General features: G+C 39.1%; 1 protein-coding gene across 4 annotated transcripts in view; it reads left to right on the forward strand.

Moving 5' to 3' along the window:
* Nucleotides 1-26,651, forward strand: part of LOC114895931 (regulating synaptic membrane exocytosis protein 1-like) — a 279,515-nt gene that overhangs the window by 89,345 nt on the left and 163,519 nt on the right. For 3 of the 4 annotated variants that reach the window (XM_029223558.1, XM_029223562.1, XM_029223559.1), the window contains exons 1-4: nucleotides 353-461; nucleotides 21,503-21,570; nucleotides 22,154-22,264; nucleotides 23,975-24,074. In XM_029223558.1, coding sequence (XP_029079391.1) covers nucleotides 362-461; nucleotides 21,503-21,570; nucleotides 22,154-22,264; nucleotides 23,975-24,074 — 379 coding nt within the window. In that variant the 5' untranslated portion in view covers nucleotides 353-361. Of the gene's footprint in view, nucleotides 1-352; nucleotides 462-21,502; nucleotides 21,571-22,153; nucleotides 22,265-23,974; nucleotides 24,075-26,651 lie in introns of those variants that run through there. The other variant, XM_029223557.1, reaches the window with a different exon arrangement.

Here is a 26,651-nt window from a genome sequence, read left to right on the forward strand (position 1 = left end):
CTTATTTCCTGAATCCCGTGGATCTGGTTAAAAGCCAACAGAGATGCCAATATGCTTCTGCTCAGTAAGTGCTACCAGGCTCCAGGCCACTAGGCCTGGAGGCTTGTGCGCGGTGTACTATCCAGGCGGTGCCTGCGTAGCTGCTCTGTGCCCGCGATGACCTGAGCCGGTCATGCAGAGTGACTTTCTCCTGCTCAACCAGCATCCCTTCGTTTCCATCTTATGCTGCTGATCTCCGGGCGGTTCAACGGCCTAAGCCGAAGGCAGGAGGAGCCACCGTGTGCGCTTCCTGGTTGATCCTGAACTTGTTTCAAAGCCAGGCTGACAGTCCCCAGGCTGGATTTCTCTGCGAGTTGCTGTCATGTGTGCCCCCGGCATACCCGTGTCTTCAGAAGGGTGGGAAGACGTGACGGCTGCAGACCCCGAAGAGGGGACCATGGAGGCCCCGAGAGCAGGTGCCGGTAAGCTGGACCAGCGTCTGGGGCGTGGGAATCCCACTTCATTGTTTCTTCTGGTTGGACGCAAGTCTGTGTTTAAAGCTCCCTTTCTCTCTGTCTTTCCTGAGTAAATATTCCCAGTGTGTGTCAGGTAGGATGTGATTTTGTTCCATTTTCTCAACAGAGCCAAGTTTCCAGCTACCAACTTGATCGTCAGTCTTTCTCTCTGAAAAGACATGATGAGATTTACAAGATAGCCCTAAATATTTTAAGATGACTAATCAAATTTGTGATTTGTTTTCTTGCGTAATAGCTAAGTCCAGAAACATGTAAATATTAAATGTCACTGTTCTCTGAAAATAAGGGAAAACAATAGCTAGTTGTTTAATTGTGTGCATGACTTTTGTTTGTAGTCAACGTTTTCTGTGCTTTGTGATCGCCTGTTCAAACAAAGAATGAGAAAGACATAAGTTGGAGTCATTATTAGCAGGAAATCAGTCCCCAAATAGGAAGTTTGTGTCACTTTTTCCAAGTAAGGGATCCTGAGTGCTTGTGAAAGAGCTGAAGGCTTTCCACGAGCATAGGCCTTGATGCTGACCACAGTGCCGTAGGTCGATGGTATATGTGAAGCAAGCTTACCATTGCGGTCGATGTTAGGTCTCGTACGTTCTCTCCTAAGAGAAATTGGTCTGCTGGTCTTTGGAGTGGCAGTGGTGTCACAGCTGAGTGGCAGGCTAGGAAACATGCAGCCGCAGAGAGGGATACGGGTGGTGCAAAAGGGACAGAGTGGTAGAAATGTTTTCTATGAGTAAATATTGTTAACATAAATTTCTGAATTGACGGATGAAGATGGGGTTATTTTTCCTACTTACACGTGGACAGTGGCCTCCATGAAGGACACTCATTACTCATTCTTGGAGTATGTGGTACCCAGATATGAGTGAAAGGTCCTTTAAAACAAGGTCAACCTTAGCCCCTCCTAATTTTGAGGTTCTGTTTTGAATCTGTAATTAGGAAAGCTGTGTGTACCATTTCAGAGACCTTACTTGGTTTATCAAACATCTTTGGTTAGAAATAAAATTTGTTACCATGTAGGGGACTCATAGTTACAGCAAATTAACATAAAAGTATAAGGTGGAATGAGAGGTAGGTATTAGATGACTAGCATTCAAATGATTTTATCATTTGAAACAAGCCCATTCCAGGTGCTAAGTGAGGAAAAAAAGAAATAGGAGAAGAGAAATACAAAAAAGAAATATCTCAGAAGTCAGGCACGACGATAGCCTCATGTGGTGTAAGTAAGTGCTTTAATTCCGTTGCCTATATAAGCGTATAATATCCACAGACTCTTACATTTCCCTTGAATCAAGCTCTGCAGTGACAGGCTCAGCGGGTGGACTTGGGTACCTTGGTTGTTGAAGGCTTTGATTCTCCTTCCACTGGTTCTCCTTGGTATTCGTCCGTCTCTAGACCCTGCTGTTTGTGCGTCTTTATGACAGAGGCACAGTGGAAGAAACCAATCCAAGCCCCGTAAGTTTCGCCCCGTAAACCTGTCTGGAGAATCGTCACCGGCCCCACATGTGGCACGTGGAGGTGGATGAATGTCGGCCCCCCAGCCTCACCAGTTTCCACACCAAATCACTGGCACTTTCACGAAAGGTGGCACCACTTTGAGGTGACCTACGGATATAATCACAGCAGCTCCCACCTACCAGGTGTCATGGAAAGCTGGGCCTCCCAGTCACACGAAGCCAAGTTCAAATCCCAGCTCTGCTAGTGGTAAACCACGTGACCTTGGGCAAGTGAACTGGCTTCTCTGAGCCTCATCTGTAATATGGAGTAAATAATATTGACTTTGCCATATGCCTGTGAAAAATAAATGAACACAATTAACATGCCTATTTATCACAAGATTTGACAGAGATTCATTCACCTAATGTTTATTTCCCTTTCTCTTTCCAACCAGCAACCATGTGGCCAAATTTTTATTCAAGCAAGTTTATGAAAGCATACTTGGAAGTTTGGGGTCAAGAAAAAAAAAAACAAAGATTCTAAGTAGAGATCCCAAAGCTGTATTTTTTAAGAGGAGAAAACAATGTTCGCATTAGTCCATTTGTTTCAAGCTGATATCTTGCACTTGCTTTGGTGACAACGAGTGATCCGTAGTTCAGTATTAATGTTTTCCTTATCTGGTAATTATTTTTGACCAGTATCTATAATTTAAGTAAACACAGTGCATTTAGTTTAAATAAACAAAACCTGGGTCTTAATTCTCTATTATCATTTGATCATTTCATCTTCTAAAACAAACTAGAAGCAATCTGCCCCAACTTTTCAATGATATTCCCTAGTGGATTAGACTAGAGAAGTTCGTTGTTTCTGGAAACTGAATGATATACCACAATAAACATGACATTGGAGCAGTGACATCATTTCAAAGCAGCTGTTCTGTGGTATGTGGTCCAGGGGGATCAAGAAATGTTGGGGAACTGGTGAGAAGATGGTGATCCCGTCTCAGCGAGAAAAGTCTAGTGGACCGTGAGTTGTGATTGCACGGTCATCAGAGACATGCATCTTTAAAAATACTGGAGCTGTGAGCCCACCCCATTCCCCTCGACTCCTGGCTACACCAGTTTGGGTTGTCCTTTTGCCCCCTGGAGACGATCCCCCGTGAGCGCCTGGCTGGCCGGCTGGCACAGCTAGACAAAGTGCTGTGTCCTACTTCCGGCAGGTGCTCACACACTCCTGGCTTAAGCTTCCTTCTGCCAGTTGTCTTTGGGCTGAGTAAGGTCTCAGGTAAGGAGTCTGAAAAGGGAACGATGGGTTTCACCGGGCTTGGCAGGACCACGGCCAGGGATTGAGATTGGCACCAAATCATCTTAGGTGAGTGCTCTGGGGTCCACCAGCCAGCAGGGGGCTGCTGGCCTTTGTCATCTTAGCCCCTGGGTGCCTCCATGAAATGTCACTGGGGGGATAAGAGGAGGGCCTTTTCAAGCCTCCGCCTGAGTTTTCTCTCCAGTGCTGGCTTTAAGGGACCACTGCGTTTCAAGTCTCTGCCTGCAGGAAGGTAGCTCGTCTGTGCATTGTTTCAGGAAACGGTTAATCACGGACCTACTGGAGTTTTGGTGTTTGCTAGAGTGGGGACCTCTTTAGCATAGCACAGAGCACTATAGATCAGTAATGCGGTAATCATTGAGAATCTGCACACTGCAGAGATCTGTTTTGATGACAGCAGCACTTATGGCCTTGATTAGTGTCACCGTTGTAGAATGTTGGACACTACAGGCTTTTTTTTTTTTTTTTTTTTAGAATGCAAGGACCGCAGGGGCTGTTATTTAACATTCCTTTTGCACTTCCGTGGAATACTTATTGCGTTGTGAATTCGCTGTGTTGCTAGCTAGAATTTAGTGATCTGATGCCAGCAGCCTCTGTTTAACTCCTCTGATGCTGCTGTTATGTTTGCTGGGTTTCTACAGCTTCTACTCCTTCATACACTGCACTCAAGAACAGGTAAACTAAGCTCTAATATTAATCTTATGCATAAATGTAAAATTAACAGAATATTTGTTTAATTATCCAAAAGAGTAAGATATTAAAATGCTTCATTTAGATTCTATCAGTAGAGAATAAGGAATGTTTTGCTTTGAACATGGAAATTACACAGATATATTATCATTTTGAAATGCAGTGGTAATCCTCTACTTGCATTGTATGAAGTTATTTTCATGTTTTAAATGAATATCTGAAGTGTACATTTCGTTGTCTACAGTTTAGTATTTAACTCTCGACTTGATATCTGTACAATAGACAATTAATTTAGAAAGTATGTATTTTCCTTTCTGATTGACCCAAGGCAGTTGTTTTCCCTGTTTACCGAATTTTACTGAAATCAGAAAGCTTCATAGTTTAATCTTCTTAAAAACAGAAAGTTGTAAGTTTGTCTGTAGATTGTTATTTCGAAGTGTTTAGACAAAGGTTGCTGAGGTCAGGTTTCCCGTGACCAACAGCCCTGATTTTAGAGCACATCGTGGAAATAACTATGTTTTTACGTGACGTTAAGCTGTGGACTAAAGGAAACCTGCTCGAATAAGGGGACCAGAGAGCCTAGACAGAAAGAAGGAAAGGGCAAAGCAGTGCTTTGGGTGTGGCAGGTTCGGGTGTGTGGCTTGGACGACAGAGCAAGCCCTCCTGGTCTCTGTTTCCATCTGCCAGTTTGATAAAGACTCTGCTGGTCTTCTCAGTAGGGATGGAATCACATTTTTCAGGTGCTCAAGATCGTCTGATGGTGATGTCTGTGCAGAAAGAGAGCCTACTGTTAAGGTTTTAAAGGGGTGCAGTCTTCTTAATAAAGGGGGACCATAGAGCTCTTTTGGCCTTTCCTTCCCTTCACAGCGTTTTAGCAGCTGAGGCTTTTCTGAAAGGGAGCTTATGGCTTTTTTGAATTAAACTGGTAAATCTCTGGACTCCGTTGAAAATCTTTTGCCAAGTAGGCGTTGAGGAGTTTGCAGCGTCCCGAGGGCACCTGCTGGCAGACTGCCGCCCAGGGAGGGGAGGGGTGGGAGGCGCCGCGGTCCCGCGGCAGCAATGCGGCACTGGTGCAGAGGTGCAGGTTCTGGACGCCTGCCAGGGATGCGGGCCGTCCTCCCGCCCAGGCAGAGTGTGTGCTCTTAGGGCAGCTTCCGCCTGCTATTCTCAGCAGAGGACTTTCAAGAGGTCCCCGTCTGCGGAGGGCAAGCTTAGGATCCATAGACCAGAGGCAACTGGAAGAGCAGCTTCCAGCCACCTCCGCCTTGAGAAAGTGTGAAGCAGTTGTTTCTGCCTGTCCAGGGCTAGTTCCCGTCCACGAGTCTAGACACAGTAAATGTTGCTTTGGGGAGAACAGAAGGATTCGATTGCAAATTGAGCTGCGTGCTTGCAGGGTGGCTGATCGTCCCTCGCTGATGAAGATGGTGAATCCTGTGTTCGTGGTCATCATGAGTGGGTCTGGATGACGGACAGCCACCCTTAGGGGAAGCCTGAGGCCCGGATGGTTCCACTCCCACACTGTGTGTGAGCGATGAAGGGTGAACAGCGTGGTGGACTTCTGTGTCCAGCTCTGAGGAGCCTGTCTGTGTGACTTACAGCCTCTACACGTGCACGTAGGAGGGCAGTGACTTTATGAGTAAAGTGATTCTCCGTCAGGCAGAAGATGGTCCGCTCAGGTCTCTCCCAACTTTCTGACTTTACGTGGTGCAGTTAGCCGTTGTGCGTGGTTGCAGAGCTCTTCAGGAAAAGGAGATATTCTCATTTTCAAGTGCTGTCTGTGAATGTTCCTGAGGAGAGCTCTGTCAGAGGAGTGAAGGAAGGATTTGGGAAACAAAGACGAAAATCTCAGGGAACAGCAAGTATATATTCTTCCCTATACTTCTCCAGATAATCCACAGACGCTGTTAATAAATAAAATAAATACTTTCTGTTCTTCTCCATTTTCTAAGGCCAGGGAGATTGGGAAGAAGCACGTCAAATTACAACATAGAGGAACCAATGAAAGAACTAGCAGTTATCTTGTAATAATATCAATAATTAAGGAGACTTAATAATCTTGCCTGTAAATTGCAGGCTAATGAAATGGGTTTAGTTTTTAGACAGCCTGCTTCAAGTAGGCCATCTTTAGTCATTAAGAAGGGAATGGTCGTAATCATGTAATGAGTTGGTCAATTTGTTGCAGAAATGCAACCAAGAACTTTGAATGCCTAGGTAATTTAAATTAGTTGTTTCAGAGGAGGTTTTATATGAGTTGTATACATTTTAAAGACCTGGAAGATAAATTCTGACAAACTCTGAACATTGAACAAATTTTAAAGCTGACTTCAGAGAGAGGGGGCATATTGATAGTAACAGATGGTGGATTCTAGCAAACATGTTCTCAATAGGATAAGATCTGTTATAGATTTTAGACTTACTAATAGCTTTTGGAGGGTTTTTTTTTTTTGTAACAAGAAGCTGTTAGCCTTGCAATGTTTTTTTCTTTCTCTCTTTTTTTTTTTCTCTAGAGAATCCTTAGCCCTTGAAGCTTACCCTTAACTTCTAAGCAGGTCCAAATTGGAACAATTTTTTATCCACTTTGAAGCTTTACTTTTATTTAAAGATTGTGTTTTCTCATAATTTATTTCGATTATATAAAGTTTATTACTTCTTCTGTACTTTCCCTTTTAGCAAATGTCTTTGAAATCAAGGCACTTGTCAGTGAAGAGTAGCACATTGGTACATAGTATTTCTCTTGCCTAGTGATATTCAAGGCTTTTAAAAATATGCTTTATTAGAGCCTTGATAGCTCACGAAATTGCTTTCTGATATGAATTCCTTTGCCCTCTGTATGTAACCACAAAGTTCATTTTCCCTGAGTACGGTTTCTGGTTTTCCTGAGTGTCTAGCTTAAATAGGGGTCTTAATTCAAGCCTCCCGCTGAGGCTCGGGCCCTGCAGGAGGGGATCATTCCGGGAGCTAGAGAGAAGGCACCTGGGCAGTATAGCAGGTCCCAGGCTGAGTCACTCCTTCATCCAGACTCGTGAATCCTTTGCTCTTAATTTGGGTACGGATCATGGACCCTTAAGAGAAGTAGAGGATGCAACGTGCTCTCCCCAGAAAAACACTTAGGCACACAAAACTTTACACATGATCTTAAGGATCGTATTGATCTCTTGGGTCTAATCAGAGACCGTGTACAAGGGCTCACATAATCCAGATTATAAAGCTTTTCTTAAAGATCACAAAAGCAAAGTACTTGACCTTCGGTGGTAGAAAAAGTCCTGCCTACCTGAAGGTAACCCATTTCTGTTCCACAGTTTGTGGATAAACCCGAGGTCCTCCAGCCACTGTGCGGGAATGGGGGAGAGGGGCAGGGCCCCTGCCAGTGGGTGCTAGCTGGGGTGAGCAAAGACCCTGGCCCGCTGGAGGTGGGCCCCAGGGCCCAGGCCCTGCCTGGGAAGACCTGCTTCAGACTGCTGTTGCTTAAAAAAACTTAATTACCGTTTGATATTTTCGTGAGCTCTGTTATTGCAGGTCATAGTAGAAAAAGAAAATCCTTTCCAAGCTTAACTCTCTACAAGATAAATAAATGATTAGATATATAGATATAGGTAAATGGATTAGGAATGACTGAAAATTCAAATATAACAAAGCATGCCAGCATTATTTCACTGCACCTGGAGGGCCGGCCAGGGCTTGTTTCTGTTCCATACGGCTTGACAGAGACTAGTTTTTTCCTGACAAGTTAAGTCTCTTTGACCAATACACTGTGATGCTCTGATTTCAGAGGCTAGTCTTATTCTAGCTCAGACGCATAGTTATAGAAATCTCTGTGTAAGGTTTGCTTTAGTCTATGAGATTTTACTGTAGTCAGCTATTCAGTGAAGGCATGAAAGTGATACAACAATTGAGCACAAATTAAAAGTCTCCAAAATATTGGTTTAATCTGAAGGCCCTTAGAGGACTGGTGAGAAACCCAGGTTTTGTTCTGAGGAGAAGAATCCCTCTTTGGAGTTTTCGCTTGAAGTCGTGCCTATTGAGTTTGCTGTACAGAATCTCTGAACACACTGTGTTTAGTCTCCACCAGCCCTGGCTGCTTTTACAAAGGTCGATGACGGTGGTACGTTGTTTGTGTCTGTGACTTAAAAACACATCTGGATATTTGATCTCAAATGTGATGCAACGATAATTACACTGAACAGAGACGGTAGCAGGCCCAAAGATGTGTGTGTGTGTGTGTGTGTGTGTGTGTGTGTGTGTGTAATTTTTTGTCATTAAAATTGTTTGTACATCACTTTGGAAAACAAAAACAGAACTGTCGAAATTCTTAGTAAAAAGTAAAATTGTGAAGGCTAGCAAGATGTCGTCTTTCAATGTTTCGGCCCCTTCCCACATTACTCTTGCCAAGCAAGAGTAATAGAGAGTTTCTCCTTTGAAAAATAAGTATTTAGCCATTAAAATACAGTTGCAACAATTACCTTAATCCAAGTTCTCTAAAACTACATTTCGAATATGAATAATAAGCCATTTTTACCTAAAACTAAATGCTACTTACCCTCTTGCCAGGTAGAAAGAAAATGAGGTTGAGTTTGGGAGATGCTACTAATTGACTCATTTTAAAATGGAGATGAGCCTTTAATTTGATTTAAAGTATGTATTAAATAAGCCTCTGTGTATTTGGGGAAAGTTTAAGGTAAACTCTGATTGTTTTCTTAACATTGGAACGATTATACTCACTCTAGTATCTTGGTATTTCAGGTAGATTCTATTCATTTCTCCAGCCCCTTCTTGCTGTGATCAGGAAGGCATTTTAGCTACAATATAGGTTTCTTTATATGGAAATAGGTGCAGTATCATGACCGTATGCTGTTCAGATCATTGAAGTTATTTGATCAATCTTGAATGTGCTCATATTTATTGGGAGAAATTATTTAAGATTTTTTTATGGATTTATAAAATTTGCATTAGAAAACACATGTGAAAAATTATTGCTTTTAGCATTATTGAAATAACATTCAATTTAACCATTTCATGAAAGAGATAAAGGTAATTTCAATTTTCAGATTCAATGTCACTGAAAATTTTACACATCAGTGCTAACACTACTCAGTTTCAATGTTTTCACCAAATATCTGTTAACTTCATAATTTAATTCTGTCACATACTCAGTCCCCTAGAAAAGATAGTTTTGTTTGCTTTGCTTTGTTCTTACTTGAGAGACATCTATTTTGGTAAGAATCTTTGGAAGACAATTTAGCCACTCTGTATATAGGACACTATACAAAGAGCAATTAACCCTATATTTTCCTTTATCTGTACTGCATTCACAAAATGTCAAAATATAACATTCAAAGAGAGAAAATAAATAATATTTATAGTGCATGAATCCTTACTTTAATACCCGATAAGTCTAAAACAGTTTTTGATAAACAGTTACTACATGTTTCTGTTTTTCCTAGTATTGATGAGTAATGACTTAATTTTGGAACTGTGGGAACTCAACCTCAAATCCCTGGATGGCTGAGTTTTCAAATATGCTGAATATTTGCCAGCCACCTTGTTATTGATGCTATGCATTTATATTTTCTTAATTAAAATATTTCTCATCAGAATTGCAGCTTACTGTCTTTTTTGTTGTTGTTTTAAAGCAGGAAGGCAGAAAAGAGTGTTTCATCTTGTTTTTACAAAAGTTTATATGCCATAAAGTCATTTGTTTAGTTGTCGCCTAATGGATATTGTTTTTTTTGTCTGTTTGTTTGCTTTTTGTTTTTAACATCTTTATTGGAGTATAATTGCTTTACAATGGTGTGTTAGTTTCTGCTTTAACGAAGTGAATCAGTTATACATATACATATATCCCCATATCTCTTCCCTCTTCTGTCTCCCTCCCTCCCACCCTCCCCATCCCACCCCTCTAGGGGGTCACAAAGCACCGAGCTGATCTCCCTGTGCTATGCGGCTGCTTCCCACTAGCTATCTATTTTACGTCTGGTAGTGTATATATGTCCATGCCACTCTCTCACTTTGTCCCAGCTTACCCTTCCCCCTCCCCGTATCCTCAAGTCCATTCTCTAGTAGGTCTGTGTCTTAATTCCTGTCTTGCCCCTAGGTTCTTCATGACCATTTTGTTGTTGTTGCTTTTTAGACTCCATATATATATGTGTTAGCATACGGTATTTGTTTTTCTCTTTCTGACTTACTTCACTCTGTATGACAGACTCTAGGTCCATCCGCCTCACTACAAATAACTCAATTTCGTTCCTTTTTATGGCCGAGTAATATTCCATTGTATATATGTGCCACATCTTCTTTATCCATTCATCTGTTGAGGGACACTTAGGTTGCTTCCATGTCCTGGCTATTGTACATAGAGTTGCAATGAACATTGTGGTACATGACTCTTTTTGAGTTACAGTTTTCTCAGGGTATATGCCCAGTACTGGGATTGCTAGGCTGTATGGTAGTTCTATTTTTAGTTTTTTAAGGAACCTCCATACTGTTCTCCATAGTGGCTGTACCAATTCACATTCCCACCAACAGTGCAAGAGGGTTCCCTTTTCTCCACACCCTCTCCAGCATTTACTGTTTGTAGATTTTTTGATCATGGCCATTCTGACTGATGTGAGATGATATCTCATTGTAGTTTTGATTTGCATCTCTCTAATGATTAATGACGTTGAGCCTCCTTTCACGTGTTTGTTGGCAATCTGTATATCTTCTTTGGAGAAATGTCTATTTAGGTCTTCTGCCCATTTTTGGATTGGGTTGTTTGTTTTTATGATATTGAGCTGCATGAGCTGCTTGTAAATTTTGGAGATTAATCCTTTGTCAGTTGCTTCATTTGCAAATATTTTCTCCCATTCTGAGGGTTGTCTTTTTGTCTTCTTTAGGGTTTCCTTTGCTGGGCAAAAGCTTTTAAGTTTCATTAGGTTCCATTTGTTTATTTTTGTTTTTATTTCTGTTTATCTAAGACGTGGGTCAAAAAGGATCTTGCTATGATTTATGTCATAGAGTGTTCTGCCTATGTTTTCCTCTAAGAGTTTTATAGTGCCTGGCCTTACATTCAGGTCTCTAAACCATTTTGACTTTATTTTTGTGTATGGTGTTAGTGAGTGTTCTAATCTCATTCTTTTACATGTAGCTGTCCAGTTTTGGATATTGTTTTAACATCAGTTTATTATGTTGCCTGGTAAGACAGTTGTGTTCTCAGAGCTACTCACAGTATCAAAATGTTGAGGGCATGTAGAGCCTTAACCAATGTGTTTAGTTTGTTTTTGTACTTTTAAATTTCTCTGTCCCTTTCCCTGTGCATTCTTATTGATGCCAATATGCTTGTCTGTAGCCACCCTTACTTGCTCTTTTACAATGTGCATCTTCGGTGGTCCTGTGGGATCGAATGCCAGAGAGACTGTCTTATGATTGTGACTAAAATTATGAGTGAAGGCCTACTGGGTTTTTGAATGAATTAAGTCTGGGAGCTCAGATTTGTGATACTGGTTTTTGCCAGAAGAGAAGCCTTTTTCACTTGCTTTCCATTCTTTGGCAAGATTCCCAAGTAAGGTACAATGGTTTGCTATTTACTGAACACTGTGGTTTAAGCTCAAGACAAGCTAACATCTGTACATCAATTGCATTTTAGTTATTTCTCATGGCAGGAAAGATATTTTGAGATTGATGGATGGAAAAATCTATACTTTAATGAAAGCAGGCTTTTCAATAAATATATTAAATAATGTTTTGTGCATATTCATTCAGTTTTATTTTAATTCCCACTTTAAGGTCTACCTTTGTACCAGAAGTGACTTAACGTTTCTACCAAATGTAAAAATACAGCCATATGGAATCAGTGAAAAAACGTGTAGAAAAGATCCGTGACAGAGAGTGAAGATAGACATTTCAGCTGTAGGTTTAACCATGAACATCCTAATACACGTGCTTTGAGAAAAATGTCATTAGTTAAAAATGTATAGCATCCATAACACGAAAGTTAACCAGTTGTAGGAGTGCTCACTGATTCGTCCTGATGCGGACACCAGAAAGACGCTTCTTGCGTGTGGTTTCATGGAGAAGATGCTCAGTAGCAGCAGCGTTGTCTGCGTGATGATCTGTATAGTACATAACATGTTGAAGGACAACATGGTAAAAGAACAGTGGGGCAGGGCTGGGATACAGCGCAGCCCGGGCACGTGGCTGGTGGTCCGGGTTAATGCACAGCTAGATTTTAGAACAGCTCAATGGATTCACTGCATCTCCCTCACCAAGACCTCTGTGCACATTATTGTGTTGAGCTAAACATTTCAGAAATATCCAGGGACAGGGTGTTCCAGCACATGTCCTCCCTGATCTGGGCTTGGGTACGTCAGTGCAGCTGGGTGACTGTGGAGTTCTTTGTTTAAACAGCCAGCGTCCTGGGCGTCCTGAGTGGAACCTGGTCCTTCTCAAGACGGCACCTGACCTGTGAGCAGTCAAGAAACCACCTTGAATACTTTGAAGGCCGGTGAGGCATCCTGATGTTTTAAAGTAACAGGCTTTGGTATGCAGGTTTAATCTAAGAGGAATACATTTTGAAATTACTATATTGGAAATGTAATTCTGGACTCATTCATCCCAACCTTAAATATTCGGGGCCTCTGGGAGAGAATCCCTTTCCCGTGTCAGTGGTTTCAGCTCCTCTGAGGTGAGATGTCTCGGTAATTAGCAGTGCGTATCCTGTGCACACGTGTTTGCGAGGATGCCTCTTCGCTCCGTGTGCTTTGTGCTTTGTTACCTGTATCGCTCGCTCCCGTCACCTGGAGTGGGGGCCCAGCTGAAAGGTGGTGACATTGGACAGCTTGACTGCTTTGGTGCTGTGGCAGAGATCTAGCCCAGTGACCTTGCAGTGTTTTGCTTCCTGTTTTCCCGTGGCTATAATTTTGAAGGTGTACTTACCAGTTTTCTCTAGAGTAACACGGAGGCATAAAATGTTCTCCAAATTGCTATGCCGAGTGATTTCCCACCACCAGTCAAGGAACTTCCAACTTAAAAAAAAAGTCCTGTAGTAGATCTATAAATTATTTGCTTGCATAGCCAAAATAAAAACAAAGACAAACAAACAACAAAAGAAAAGAAAACAAGAAAGGAGAAAAACCCCCAATATTTATGGTAACTTACTTGGCGGGAGGAAGCTCTGGTTTCAAAACATCTCTTTCTGTTACCAAAATGTTTGCTAGGGTGAATTTATTGTCTACTGTTTTATAGCTTCACAATATATTTTTTATTTTTATTATTTTTCAAAAATTTTATTGGAGTATAGTTGCTTTACAGTGTTGTGTTAGTTTCTGCTGTACAGCAAAGTGAATCAGTTATACGTACACATATATATCCCCTCTTTTTTAGATTTCCTTCCCATTTAGGTCACCACAGATCACTGAGTAGAGTTAGTTCCCTGTGCTGTACAGTATGTTCTCATTAGTTATCTATTTTATACATAGTAGTGTGTATGTCCCCATCTGCTAGTTCATCCCACCCCTCCTTCCCGCCTTGGTATCCATAAGTTTGTTCTCTACATCTGTGTCTCTATTTCTGCTTTGCATATAGCTTCACAATATATTTTTAAATGGTAAGCAGTATCAAAAGAACTTCCGTTTTGTTCTGTACACCCTCAAAATTCATCTTTGTCATCATTTGAGTATTATTCTTGTTATTTATCTCATTAAAACCAGGATAGTGTATTGATCTCCATTGATCTCCCTAATTTTCTGTCTCTGGGATGTAAAGGCAGGCGGAAGTTGATTGGACCGTCAGGATTATTGCAGTGGATACTGTTTGGCTAGGGTTGCCTGGGCATGAGGTCTGGATAAAGACTCGCATTTTCCTTGATCAGAGATATTTGCATCCAGAGTTCTTTCTTGTAACGTCTATGCTGTGACCTCACCCAGTGCTACAGCTTCTGAAACCTTCGGGTAACACCCAGTCCCCAGACAATGAAAACAAATAAACCCCGGTTTTTTCCACAGGATTTCTTGGCTGGTTGTTCCGAGACTTTGCACGTGACAGCTGGTCTGCCCGTGAATGGATTACTCAGTGTCACAGAGAAAGCCTGGTCAGTTGGAAGGTGGCAGGGACACCTCCCTCCTATAGGCAGCAACCTCCCCCTGCCATGGGAAAAGGGAAGCAGCGTCCCTAAGACTGTGAATTTGGGGATCTGCTCCCAAGGGTGCTTCGCTACGCTTTCTATGTGTAGATTCTGGGGAAGAAATGGCTCAGTCGTGGGGCCTCAAACCATGTTTACGCATGAAATTTATTTTTCTCTGAACTGTTCTCCATGCACATCCTTTTGCACTGTCATCAGTGACCTCAGACCTTTCTTTAGGTACATTTGTATTGTTATGTAATATGGATAATAAATACAGTCTGCTCTAGATTTCCTGAGGGCCATAAGCATCCTTATTTTATTATTCTAGGGCACAGAGGGGTGTGTGTGTGTGTGTGTGTTTTCTGTTGTTGTTGCGCAGAACTTTCAGAAATTTGAATTTACTGACTTCTTTGGAAGCCTGTGGTATCAGGTCTATGTGGAGATGTGGAGGTAAAGGACACAGACATCACTGCTGTGGGAGTATTTCTTTCTTTTTTTTTTTTTTGCGGTACGTGGGCCTCTCACTGTTGTGGCCTCTCCCGTTGCGGAGCACAGGCTCTGGACCCGCAGGCTCAGCGGCCATGGCTCACGGGCCCAGCCGCTCCGAGGCATGTGGGATCTTCCCGGACCAGGGCACAAACCCGTGTCCCCTGCATCGGCAGGCGGACTCTCAACCACTGCGCCACCAGGGAAGCCCAATGTGGGAGTATTTCTGAACCCTGAAACTTCACATAGTCTCAAAAATATAAATTTCTGTGACCTTTAAAGCTAGGAAAATCTGTTTACTCTCTGAAATAGCTTTTTATTTCTCCATGTCTTTTAGGCCATTTAAAGTAAATCCACAAAATTTTCTGTGCTTTCGCAAAGCCCCAGCATCCAGAGTGACCCTGTTACAGATTTAAATTGACAGGTTTTTTTCTTAAAACCATCAATCTTGTTATGATGTAGATTATTTTGTTAGGAATATAAGCTAAAAAAAGGGAATATTAGAAGGTTAGGAATCTTATAACCTATAAGTTTAACCTATATTAAACCTATTTAATATAAATATTAAAATATATTCCATAACTAACGTCTGTACAAAATAATTTTAAGATAATACAGGCTGGTTTCAAAAAAACATTTTCAGGGATATCTTTGAGTCATCAGAGAAAAAATATGAAGAGATAAAATAGCCTACTTGTTTCGTGATATGGAAGATTTCAGTCACAAATATGTTGCTTATGCACCAAAAACGTTTTATTTTCTCACATGAAAATATGATCATATAAAGAAGAAATGACAAAATGCTTATTTTCAGATGAAGGGTACATTGCGCAACCTGGTCAAATTAATTACTTCAGATATTTGGGGTTAGGGTAATCTGTATACATCTCAATGTATAGACAACCTCACTAAAAAGGTAACCATTTTCTCAATCCCCCGGGTTCCCACTGGCTTTGTGGAAATTAACAGGAAGATTCCCGCCACTGTGTCTGTGTGTGATGGCTCCTTTTCTCACCCTGTAACAATCAGGGTTAAAGAAATATTCCTTTCTTCTGAGCCCTTGAGCATCTGTTGTATACCAGGCCAATTATTAATTTTTATAAACAGAGTGACTTTAACAGTCTTCTAAGCCCATTTCGAGTCATCCAGTGGAAAGATTACTGATACCACTCGTATTTTAGCTATGATTGCTATCAGTCTGATCTCTAACAGTGTGATTTCTTATTCCTAATCTCGATTATGTAACTAGACAATACAATCTATTTCTAAAGTCCTTTACAGTTTATAAAACTGGCATACGTCATTTAAGCCTCATGGAACTTTTGTGCGGAAGTGGCATCATCCCCATTTCATAGGAGAGGACGAGGATTATAGAAATGAAGAGATGGTATCACGATAAAGCCCCTGATATGGCAGGGTTAGGGTGAGACTCACAAGTCTCTAGCTTCCAGTGCAGTGCTCTTTTTACACCACAGCTGGGTTTTATATGTTTTATAGAAACAACATAATTTTAAATATTAGGTTAGATGATACTGTTAATAGAGAAATTAAAATATAGGGAGGTTCTCTGACTAGTCAAGGTTTCAAAAAAGTAAACTGTGGGGCAGAAAAAATATTATTACATGATGTTAGAATCGACAGAAACACTTGTCAGTGTTATCATTGGAAATACTTTTCAGTGTATATTTTTACACTCCAATGGACGCTGGCATTTCTGGGGTGCTTTACAGTTTATATAGCACTTCACGTGCATTATCTCATCCTACCCTCGAAAGAACACTGGGATGCTATAGAAGTTATTATCTCCAAAGTTGAGGGATTAATTGATACGATGGAGCTCAGAATTCAGCCAGAAGTGTTGATTCTGAGTTGCACAAAACTGCTTTGTAGAATTGTGTGGTGGTTGGGTTGACATTCCCAAAATTAGCTCTCAAATTTGCCAAACAATACATATAACCACCTCTACCAAATATGCTTACAAAATTCTCCTTTCCCAGATCATCTACCAGCCTTCTTGCCCGTGCCCTAAGATTATAAATCACAGAGACAGCATCACAGGTCCTCAAGCAAATATTTAATCTTTCTCTAGAGATAATTCAACTCTGGAGGTTCTATTCAATATAAATAATTTCTGAATGCAAACATCTTTGACACCTCATTAACTTAATAACTAAGAGTTGATGCATTTACTTGAACTGTCAAATTAATAAACCAAAGAGAGAGAGACGGTGGTATCATTGGTTCTATGATAGAAACAGAGCACATTGTGAACAAATGAGGATTTTGAAAGTGAAACTTGTAAGGTGCATTTGGAGAACAGCTACTTTTAACTAATCCCTAAAAGCTGGAGACAATGTAATTCTTCCAAGGAATGACAGTTGGTGTGTGTGACGTGGGCCCGCACCAGAAACTGGTGTTCCTTAGAATTATTTCAGTTCCTTAGAATTATTGAAAAGGTTTTCGCTTCAAGACCACTAGTTTGGAGATGCCACCAGCCCTGCCTCAGGCCTTGCATTCAGGGGACACAAATCTGCGACTTAATTACACATCATTTGCCATCAAATTGTGGGGTGGACATTGGATTCTGAATGAAATCACCAAAAAATATTTGAGGACCGAAGCTGTTCTATACTAGGAACTTAGACTGACAGGAATTCGATTGTGAAGGACAAGTTACTGATTTTGCATCCGTACCCATAGTATTTATTACTTCACACGTTATGTGGTTAATGATTAAATTCAACACATACATGTTCCCATTTTATTTTAGTGCCTGGATACTAAGTCCTATTAAATAATATTTGTTTTTTATCCCTGACTGTTAAATAAAACTTGGTAAATTCAGGCTTTCTGGGGCTCTGCTGTATAGAAAATTATTGCTGACTGATTTCACAGTTAGCTCCATTATTGTATATAATTTCAGGGTAGGTGTGAATATACTTGCCCTTTGCAGGCATAGAACTCTCTAAAATGAACTTCTAAAATATGAGGAAACTATTCAAAATGGCATTTTCGTGATATGAATCAGAAGTTAAGATTTTATCTCGGTTCTTAGACTTCACATTTTACTTCCTGTTTATGAAAATGTCCTTGTACAGTATTAAAATGGATTAAAGTGGATATTTTTATCATATTATAACCAAAGCAATATTTGTTAACGTGTGTGCTAGTCATGGGACACAGTGTTAAAAATACCCAACTTCGTCTCAAATTAAAACCTCGTCCTTAGAACTGAGTTGGCTTTTGCATATGCACTGTGTATAGACATACAATAAATGTGTTTTTGCCCAGTATTTTAATTTGTCTAGTGTTGTGCTGTAATAGAGTACCCTAGGACTCATCTAATTTTATTGAGTCTCAACAAACATCCTGCTGTAGATTATAAACAAAAATAAAAGAGTAAAAATTTAAAGAGGTGTACGAAAACTCTGGGAAGGACGGTTCTTCTGATTTTTGGTCCATGACTTTTATAATTGTTTTGAATGGTGACAATCTGTTCTATGTAGGAAGAACAACTGATTTTTTGAGATGAGAAGTAGCAAAATTATGGATATGTATTATAGATTGTTCAGTTACTGTGAGTTGATCTTGGAATTGCTTTGAGTCCCATCTTTTATCATCATTATAATGACGTTAAAAATACATTATGTATGTTTTCTGGTGATGGAAAAGTCCAGATTTTCTAATGCTTCAAGGCTTCGGTGTCGATAACCTTTCCTTGACTACTCGCACGTTAGATGGGCATTCCACTTGGTCAACGGTAGCTGCTATGTAAACTGTGAAATAGGTATTTAATGTGTGAAATTAGCTATGGTTCTCTCCTGACAGTTTTAATATACCCATACAGACTCAACCATGCATCTGTATTATTTAGAAGGTATTTTTATTCGTTGCCTTCGATTGGTCTTATTGGAATCCACTGTGCTTTGACATTAGCTATCACAAGGTACAAAAATTTAACTCATAGAGATGCATGTTTATGCATTGTTAACATACTCTTCATAATGACCTGGGTTTAGGAAGAGGTAGTTCTCTTTACAGAAAGCTCATGTGTCCTTAGCTGACTTTTATTTGTGCAATGAAAGCTGTCTGCTTACTTATGAAGTGTAATTAACCTGCTTTTTCACAAGGAATAGGATAAAAGTCTGTTTTTCATGTTTTCACAAAAAATTAATGCTCAAATTATAACACTTCATTGGACTTGGATACTTATGAACTTGCCATTTCAGTTGACAGAAGCATCTATATCCTGGATTTAAATTAATGACAATAGTAAATTTATTCCTTTACAGTTGTATTGAGCACTAGAACCAAAATGCTTTTGCATCAATTCCATAAGCAAATACTATGCCTTTATCATTTTGTAGCTATGCCACCTGGCAACCAGTATCTTTAATCACCTATTAGGAAAGTAATCAAGGAAAATGATTTATATTAATGAAATACTAGAGTCTGAATATTTTAGGGGGGAGTTTTGTTGAGTGTCACTTCTATTAATAATAGAGAAATGTGTCTTATAAAGACAAATTAGAGTACTTAAAACGTCAATAATATCTTTACAATTTAATAATACATGGAAAGAAGAAACACATATAGTTTAAAACTACATATTTAGATTTTAGAATGTACTTTTTGTAAATCTTTAAGCAAAAATGTTATATTTTAATGGGTGATGATGAAATTAGTTCTAAGAAAGCTGTCAAAAACTGTTCAGAAAGCGAGGGAAGTGTAACTGTGTACTAAAATATATGCAACTCTTAGTGTATGCTGAAATACTTAATGTCTCTTTTAGACTTACATTTATTAGTCATTTTTAGTAGATTTCCAAAACTGAAAAACAGAATTTTTAGAGCTGCAAAATCGGTTCCCTTCATATGAGCACTAATGTAAGAATTAGTTCTGACTGAACACCTGAATGGCCTGGCAAGCTGTATACATACATATGTATCTCCCATCTTAAGCCAGTTAAATTAGACTCTCCATTCACGATCATTATCCTACACAGCTTACAGATGACAGAAAACCACTGCCTGAAAGCAGTCTTTTCATAATCAGCTGTGCTCGGTATCATTACCGAATTGTACTGGAAACATCACCTTTCAGCTCTTTGCATATAAGGAGCCCTTTTTGCCCAGCAGACATTCATCAGATACCAATATCTAGATTTTCTCAGGAAAAGGTGAGTGAAACAAGGTTGGACCCCCTACGAGGAGCTGGAAGATGAGCCAGATAAGGACCCCAAGGAGTCCAGTTTCTAAGATCTAAGTCAGTTCCTTCAAGACACAATGAACTGGTTCCTTGAAGCCTTTAAAATAGGAAGGATTTTTGTCATTTCTTTAAACCTTAAAGACTTCTCAAAGCAGCTTCCACCTTAATGACTAATTTTTCTTCTTCAAGCCTCACAAATATCTCAGTGGGTCTATTAATTTGTCACAGTATTTCAGAATGAATCGACATTTAATGAGTCATCAGCCTTATTACTAGGTTTGTGAAATTTTAGCGAGAAAGCCTTATGAATTGCAACAGTCTTTTGAATAATCTTGGTAGTTACTACTGAGTAGTAATTTTAATTTTATTATTATTTTAAATAGTTTTTCTTTCAAGAGGAATGGTGCCATAATACTAAAGGCAAAGCAACTTTAAAAATAAGCACATGAAGTTTCACAAACAGTAAAAATAAAGGAGGAAAAAACACCTTTCCTTTCACAACTTTCCTTATATCCCATTAACTAAGGTGGTTCAGAAGAATATTAGAAATCTATAGTCGCCAAGCCATGTATACCTTTTAAAGTATATGATTATGAGAAGGATGTAAACTCCATGTGGAGTAAATTTTAACAGAGTATAGTTTCTTAGAATATACTGCTGTTATCTACATGCCATATTTGAAGAGCATTTTAGTATTTATTGTAGGATATATAGATATATATTTATTTATTGTAGGATATATATCATTCTACTAAGAAATTGTGCCTGCAGATTTTAAACTTGTTTTTTTCATTTTCTATGATATTTCTTTTATGGTGCCTGAATTTGCCATGCCTGTCATCTACATTAAATTCTTTATTTATAACCTTCACAGACAGCATCCAAAACATATTTTCCTAACAGTGAGCTAGACATCTCACTGTTAGCAGGCATGCTTTACTCACTCTCCTAATATTCTTCTCTTGGAAGAAAATTTTTCATTGATTGAACCTGATATTTAAAATGTAAAAGGTCATTTATTCTCATATGGTTACCCACTCTGGCCTTTCTGCCTATGCAAATACAGCACTGCTGCTTTCCATTAATTTTTTTCTCTCTTTTTTTTTCTCAAACGCTTTCTTTCACATTATATTTTGAAGCCAAAAAAATCAAACTAAAGGTTCATAAGTTCATGTTTCCAAAGTTAGGATTTTTTAAAGTCTTTTTTATGACTTTAGTGAAAGTGAATACTTTGTCATTTGTATGTACTCTTTTGCTGAACGTTATTCTGGACATTTAACTTTCAACACCATGTCCTAAAAAAATGTGTGCCCAGTTGTAGAGACCAGAGAATAAGTTTGAAAGATATGATGAAGTTCACAAGAGTTGAAGAGGAGGCACTAAATTTTAATACTTAGTTCAGTGAATACAGTTCTAGCCAACATCCCTAATGACAGTCTGTGCCTTGGCATGGGTAGTCCTCTGAGGGGATGGGGGTGGAATAACCTAGATCTGGCTGTACTTTTTATGTGTTTCTGGACCGAGAGTAAAAGATAACCTTCCCCTTGTATGACGTGCATCTGTGGCACACATTCATTCCGGGCGTCCAGGTCACAGCCTGTGCAGTGCAGGTGTGTATCATCCTGAGATGTACACACTCGAGATTACGATATTCATAACCCTTTACTTTACAGATTGAAGAAGTTGCGTGTAAAGTATTCCTTCTCCACGTGAAAGCCATTACGCTTTTCATTCTCTTCCTACTGTGCAGGTGACTTGGATTATTACTGGCTGGATCCCGCCACGTGGCATAGCCGGGAAACATCACCTATTAGCTCAGTAAGCATTCTGGGAGGGAGATTTGGGAGTTCAGGGACTATGTGTGCTGTTCGTTATCCTTTGCTGATACGTGATAGATAGTAATCTTATTCTGCTCCATTTTACATTTTATGAAAGTATTGATTTCATTTGACAGTACAGTTCTGAAGAAAAAAACAGTATCACTGAATAATAACCAATTTTAAAGTAACCAACAGCAAGTGTTAAATAACGGCTGTAGGTAGATGAGATATTATTTGGTTAATGATGTCAACATTAACAACTCAAAATATAGAATCGATTTGATTTAGGTAAGCAGATATATTTTAAAATTTCAATTCCTTTCACTTCAGAACCATATTTTAGAGATGTACTTAGTTACTGACTACTTTAAAACAATTTAGTATAGTAAGTACCTATTGCAAATAAAATATAGCACTAAAAGAAAATTGTTATAAGTCAAGGATAGAGCCCACCAGAATAAAGAGTTCCCTCAGAGTGTCCTTAAATGAGGAAGTCGCACCATGCTACAACCAATAATTATGTGTCTGTAGGAAAGAAAACAGCTGGTTTATCTTTTATAACTTTGTTCATGTTTTAATAGCATCCTGTAACGTGGCAGCCATCTAAAGAGGGGGACCGATTAATTGGACGCGTTATTCTTAACAAGAGAACAACCATGCCCAAAGAATCAGGTGCATTACTGGGTCTGAAAGTAAGTATGCTGGTTTATAATGTTCTTAAAGGCTGAATTACAGTGTGGATTACATTCAGCAAAGTTGCTGACAATGATTCTTGAGTATCTTCTCCTCCTCTTCAAAATAAAGTTCTTCTAGTGAATATACCTTGTTAATATATTGATGTCTTATGGTATATTCAGTACTTTTATTGGGGTAATAGTTTAAAATCACTTGCTAAAATGGCATACAGATGTCTTAGGAAGCTGCAGTAAAATACAGGAAAGTGAAATAATTTTTCTCTGAATATAAAGTTCAAGGACAATTTTTACATTAAAATGGTTTTAATGGAAAGTAGTAAAGTTAAATAACGTGGACATTATAATTTTATTATATCCTGACAAACAACACCAAACATTATTAAAGAGATTGTTTCCTAAGTGCAATACAATTTATGGCAATACCAAAAGAGTAAAATGTATCTTTTACAAATATTACCTGACTTCTAACAGATATAATCTTTAAAAAACTAATAAATTACAAAGATGTAATTTCGGTAAGAAAAAACATATATATACATTTTGTTTTATTATGTGTGTGCATGTGTATGAGTGTTGTCACATGGTTTCATTTGCTTCCGTAAACTTAAAGAAACATTTAAAGATGTTGCTTTGGGCTTCCCTGGTGGCGCAGTGGTTGAGGGTCCGCCTGCCAATGCAGGGGACACAGGTTCATGCCCCAGTCCGGCAGGATCCCACATGCCACGGAGCGGCTGGGCCCGTGAGCCATGGCCGCTGAGCCTGCGCGTCCGGAGCCTGTGCTCCGCAACGGGAGAATCCACAACAGTGAGAGGCCCACGTACCAAAAAAAAAAAAAAAATGTTGCTTTAAAATTATTATTTACCAAGAGATTGTATTATAGTTGGGTGATAGTTTAACCTCTTCAAAACCATCAACTATTAATCCAACTAAAAATTTGTTATTCAGTTAATGTCACCTTATTAATTATTATCATTAGTTTCTCCTGCTATGAAATAATTCTGATCACTTCCACTATTGGGCGTGACCCTAAGAATACGGATCAACCCCAACTTTTGACATTATCCCTCCCATTTTTAATTATACACATTGAGCCCCTGCATTGGGAGAAATTAAACTTAGAAACTTTCCGATGTGTTTAATTTTAGTTATGGAGGAAAATCCAGGTGAGCGTGTTAATTATTCAGTGATATAACTCAGACTTGGAGAGTTCGATTGGATCCTATATGTATTGATATTTCAGATGAAGAGGTCATTCGGGTGGTCAGGAGCTGAGATCAACTTAGGCTATTACTCTGGACCATGGTGAACTGCTTCCCCAAAGAGACCTGTTCTCGGTTTAAATCCCCAGTCTTTGTCTTAGACCTACATTCTACTAAAAATGTACAAAAGAGATCAACATCTCACATCACAATGGGACATGATCTGAGTGTAGAAATTCAAGTGAATTTAGAGGGTAAAGAAAAAATAAATCCCAGTTAGTCAACTGTGTCAAACACCTGCTGTCTGATGGTGAGAGGGGGAGACCTCGTCTTTTGGGAGTGCGTTGACCCTGGTGCAGGCTCCTTTGACCACAAATGGATTGCACTTCATTTGTGTTCCCGCACCCCATCCTAAACACCTCACAAAAGCTGTAGGATTAATTCCTCAAACAAAGAAACTTATGTCTCAGTGTGAGTCTTGGGAACTTACAAATTTATAATTACCCAGGTTGTTGGAGGGAAAATGACTGACGTAGGACGCCTCGGTGCTTTCATCACCAAAGTAAAGAAGGGTAGCCTCGCAGATGTAGTTGGACACTTGAGAGCAGGTAAAGTTTCACTTTTAAACAGTTAAGTAATGTGTGCTCTGTGCATGGTGGTTTTCAACTTTGGGTAAGTTATGCATAAGTAAATAACTAATTTTAATGTATGCCTACAGATTTGTTTCCTGATACGGATACTTAACTAACTGCAAAAATAGGTAACTATACCTCAATGGCAGTTTGGAGAAAATGAGTAGGAATCTTATTATTTACGTAAAAATACATAGACACAAAATGCTGAAGGATTACTAATTTTTGTAGATGGCTTCCTAATGTTGCTACAAAAATCCAAAACAGTTTAGCCTGTGCAAAATATAACCTCACTATTTAGTCCTTTATTTTATAAGCCATAGTAATTATTAAAGTTCTTCACAGTGGTCCCCAAACACTTATTCAGTACCAGTGATTTTAATAAAATGCAATCATAATCACATTTCTTACACAGATCATGTAATATATTATTTGTTAATTTAAATGTGACCTAGATTGTATTCACGCAGATGTGCTGCTTCTTGGTATTTGGAAATTTACATTATGTTACTTTGTAACCTTAATATGACATAATAAAATCATTTAATATATTGAAACATACCATACTTAGTAGCAACATACTTTCAAATTTATTTTCAATAAACTGTTTTTTTTCATTTTAGTAAAAATCATATTAACATATTGTCTCCAGTTTGCTGTACTTCAGAATTTAGTAGAAATCTTTTGGTGAGAGTGTCTGCTCACCCATTTGCCAGACAGTTACAGAGAAAACAGAGTAGGCTGACCTGTCAAAGTGAGGATTAATAACCCGTAGCACATGGAAAGAGAACGTTTCTAGACTGTGTTTTCAGTTTTTATACCGTAAGGTTATAATTATTGAGACCTTTATAAAAATATTCTATGACTGTTAAGGACATTTTTGTTGTAGTTGATTATCAGGATATCAGTTCAAAATCATTTAGATTTTTTCTTCGATAGAGACATGCTCTCCAGGTATCGTACGTGGAGAAAAAACAAATGAGGGATTTTTCTCCATCTGCTATACACACAGCTTTGAAGATGTGTACTGTACACTATTGTTTCTTATCGGGGACTATTTATGATTCCATAAGAAAACAACTCAATCAGGAGTGACTGTGTCAATAACCTGAGTCTTTGCTTGTTTAATGACTTGAAAAGAAGCCTTGAAAAGTATGAGTCCCTTGTTGCCTACTCAAGTGTAAAATACCTTTAGCTACAGAAATCTGAACTTGCAGATCAGATTATAAACATGATATCTTTTGGGTTTTTTTCTTTGTGTTTTAATAGACAATTTCTTAAGAAAGCCAGTGAAGGGGTTTTTCTATATTATATATCCCTCGTAGTGATTTTCACTTAACACCCTTATGTGCCTAGAGTCTGAGAAACTTTAAAATGTCAGAAGCTCCACTTAAATAACTATAAAACATATAAGTGTACTTTTCACTTGAAGCAATTGATGTAACTGAAAAACATATTTTTAAAAATTAGATAATATATCCTCTTTGATTTACGTTATTATTTAGGAACTACTTTCCTTCTGTTTGCATATAAACAGCATTGACCTTTAAATGTACAGTTTGTTTGTTTTTTATTAGCGTGACCTTTGCAGCCCGCGAATTGACCTTAGCATTTGCAGTCTTGCTGTAGCTTTTTCTACTGCTGTTCCCCTAAGTCTGCGCCCTGCCCCACCGCTTGACGTAATGATCAAACCACCAACTTGGCACTGACACTCTCCTTATTAAGACCCCTCAGTGTCTCTCAGGCACCATCTGCTCAGGTCAAAGCTCTGTAGTTTACCCCCAACTTCCAGCCACCTCCTTACCAGTCGTCTCATCCCCAGCCATGGTGGTCCACCCAGGCAGCTGTTTCCACCTCCAGGACCTGGCCAGTGCCTCTCGTGCCCGTGGTTGGCTTTGCTGCTCTTGTGATCTGCCTGTTGAAGTCCTCACCATCCTTCAAAGCCCACGTAAAGTTGCTTTAGTTCTCAAGGGTTTCCTGACATCTCCCCTGAGCAGTAACTAATAACTTCCTCCCTGGCATTCCTTCTGTTCCTCAGATGAATTCCTATCATTGCCTGTAACATTTGATTAAAGGTATTCATGTCTGTATTTCTCCTCCACCAAATTTAAGGACAGGAGAAAGTCTCTTTTATCTTTGTATCCTTATAATCTACATCCCTGCCTGAAAAGAGGACTCAGATATAAATAAATGTTGTTAAGGAGACCACCGTCTAGTTTAGGAGTTCTTGATTTGTAAATAATTAAATACATGCATTAAGTTAATTTGATATTGAAAGGTATGCTTCCAGGTTGCTGGCTATAAATAGAAGAATTTTATAGTGCAGTGCTTTTGCAAAATGTTGATTGCAGCACATTACTGGGTAGCAAAGTTGATGTAATGGGTTGCATCCATTATTTAGAAAAACAAAAAGAACATAATAGAATAGAAAATATCAGGGTAAGTATTGTTTTAGAAAATATTTTTTCGTACACACACATACATGTATACATTCACGTGCTGTAACCTTTATTTCTTTTCTTGGTCAATAAAGTTAAAAGACTCCAAATATAT

This window comes from Monodon monoceros, unplaced genomic scaffold, assembly GCF_005190385.1.
Source record: "Monodon monoceros isolate NGI ecotype Baffin Bay Population unplaced genomic scaffold, NGI_Narwhal_1 Super_Scaffold_15, whole genome shotgun sequence".
Lineage (NCBI taxonomy): Eukaryota > Metazoa > Chordata > Mammalia > Artiodactyla > Monodontidae > Monodon > Monodon monoceros.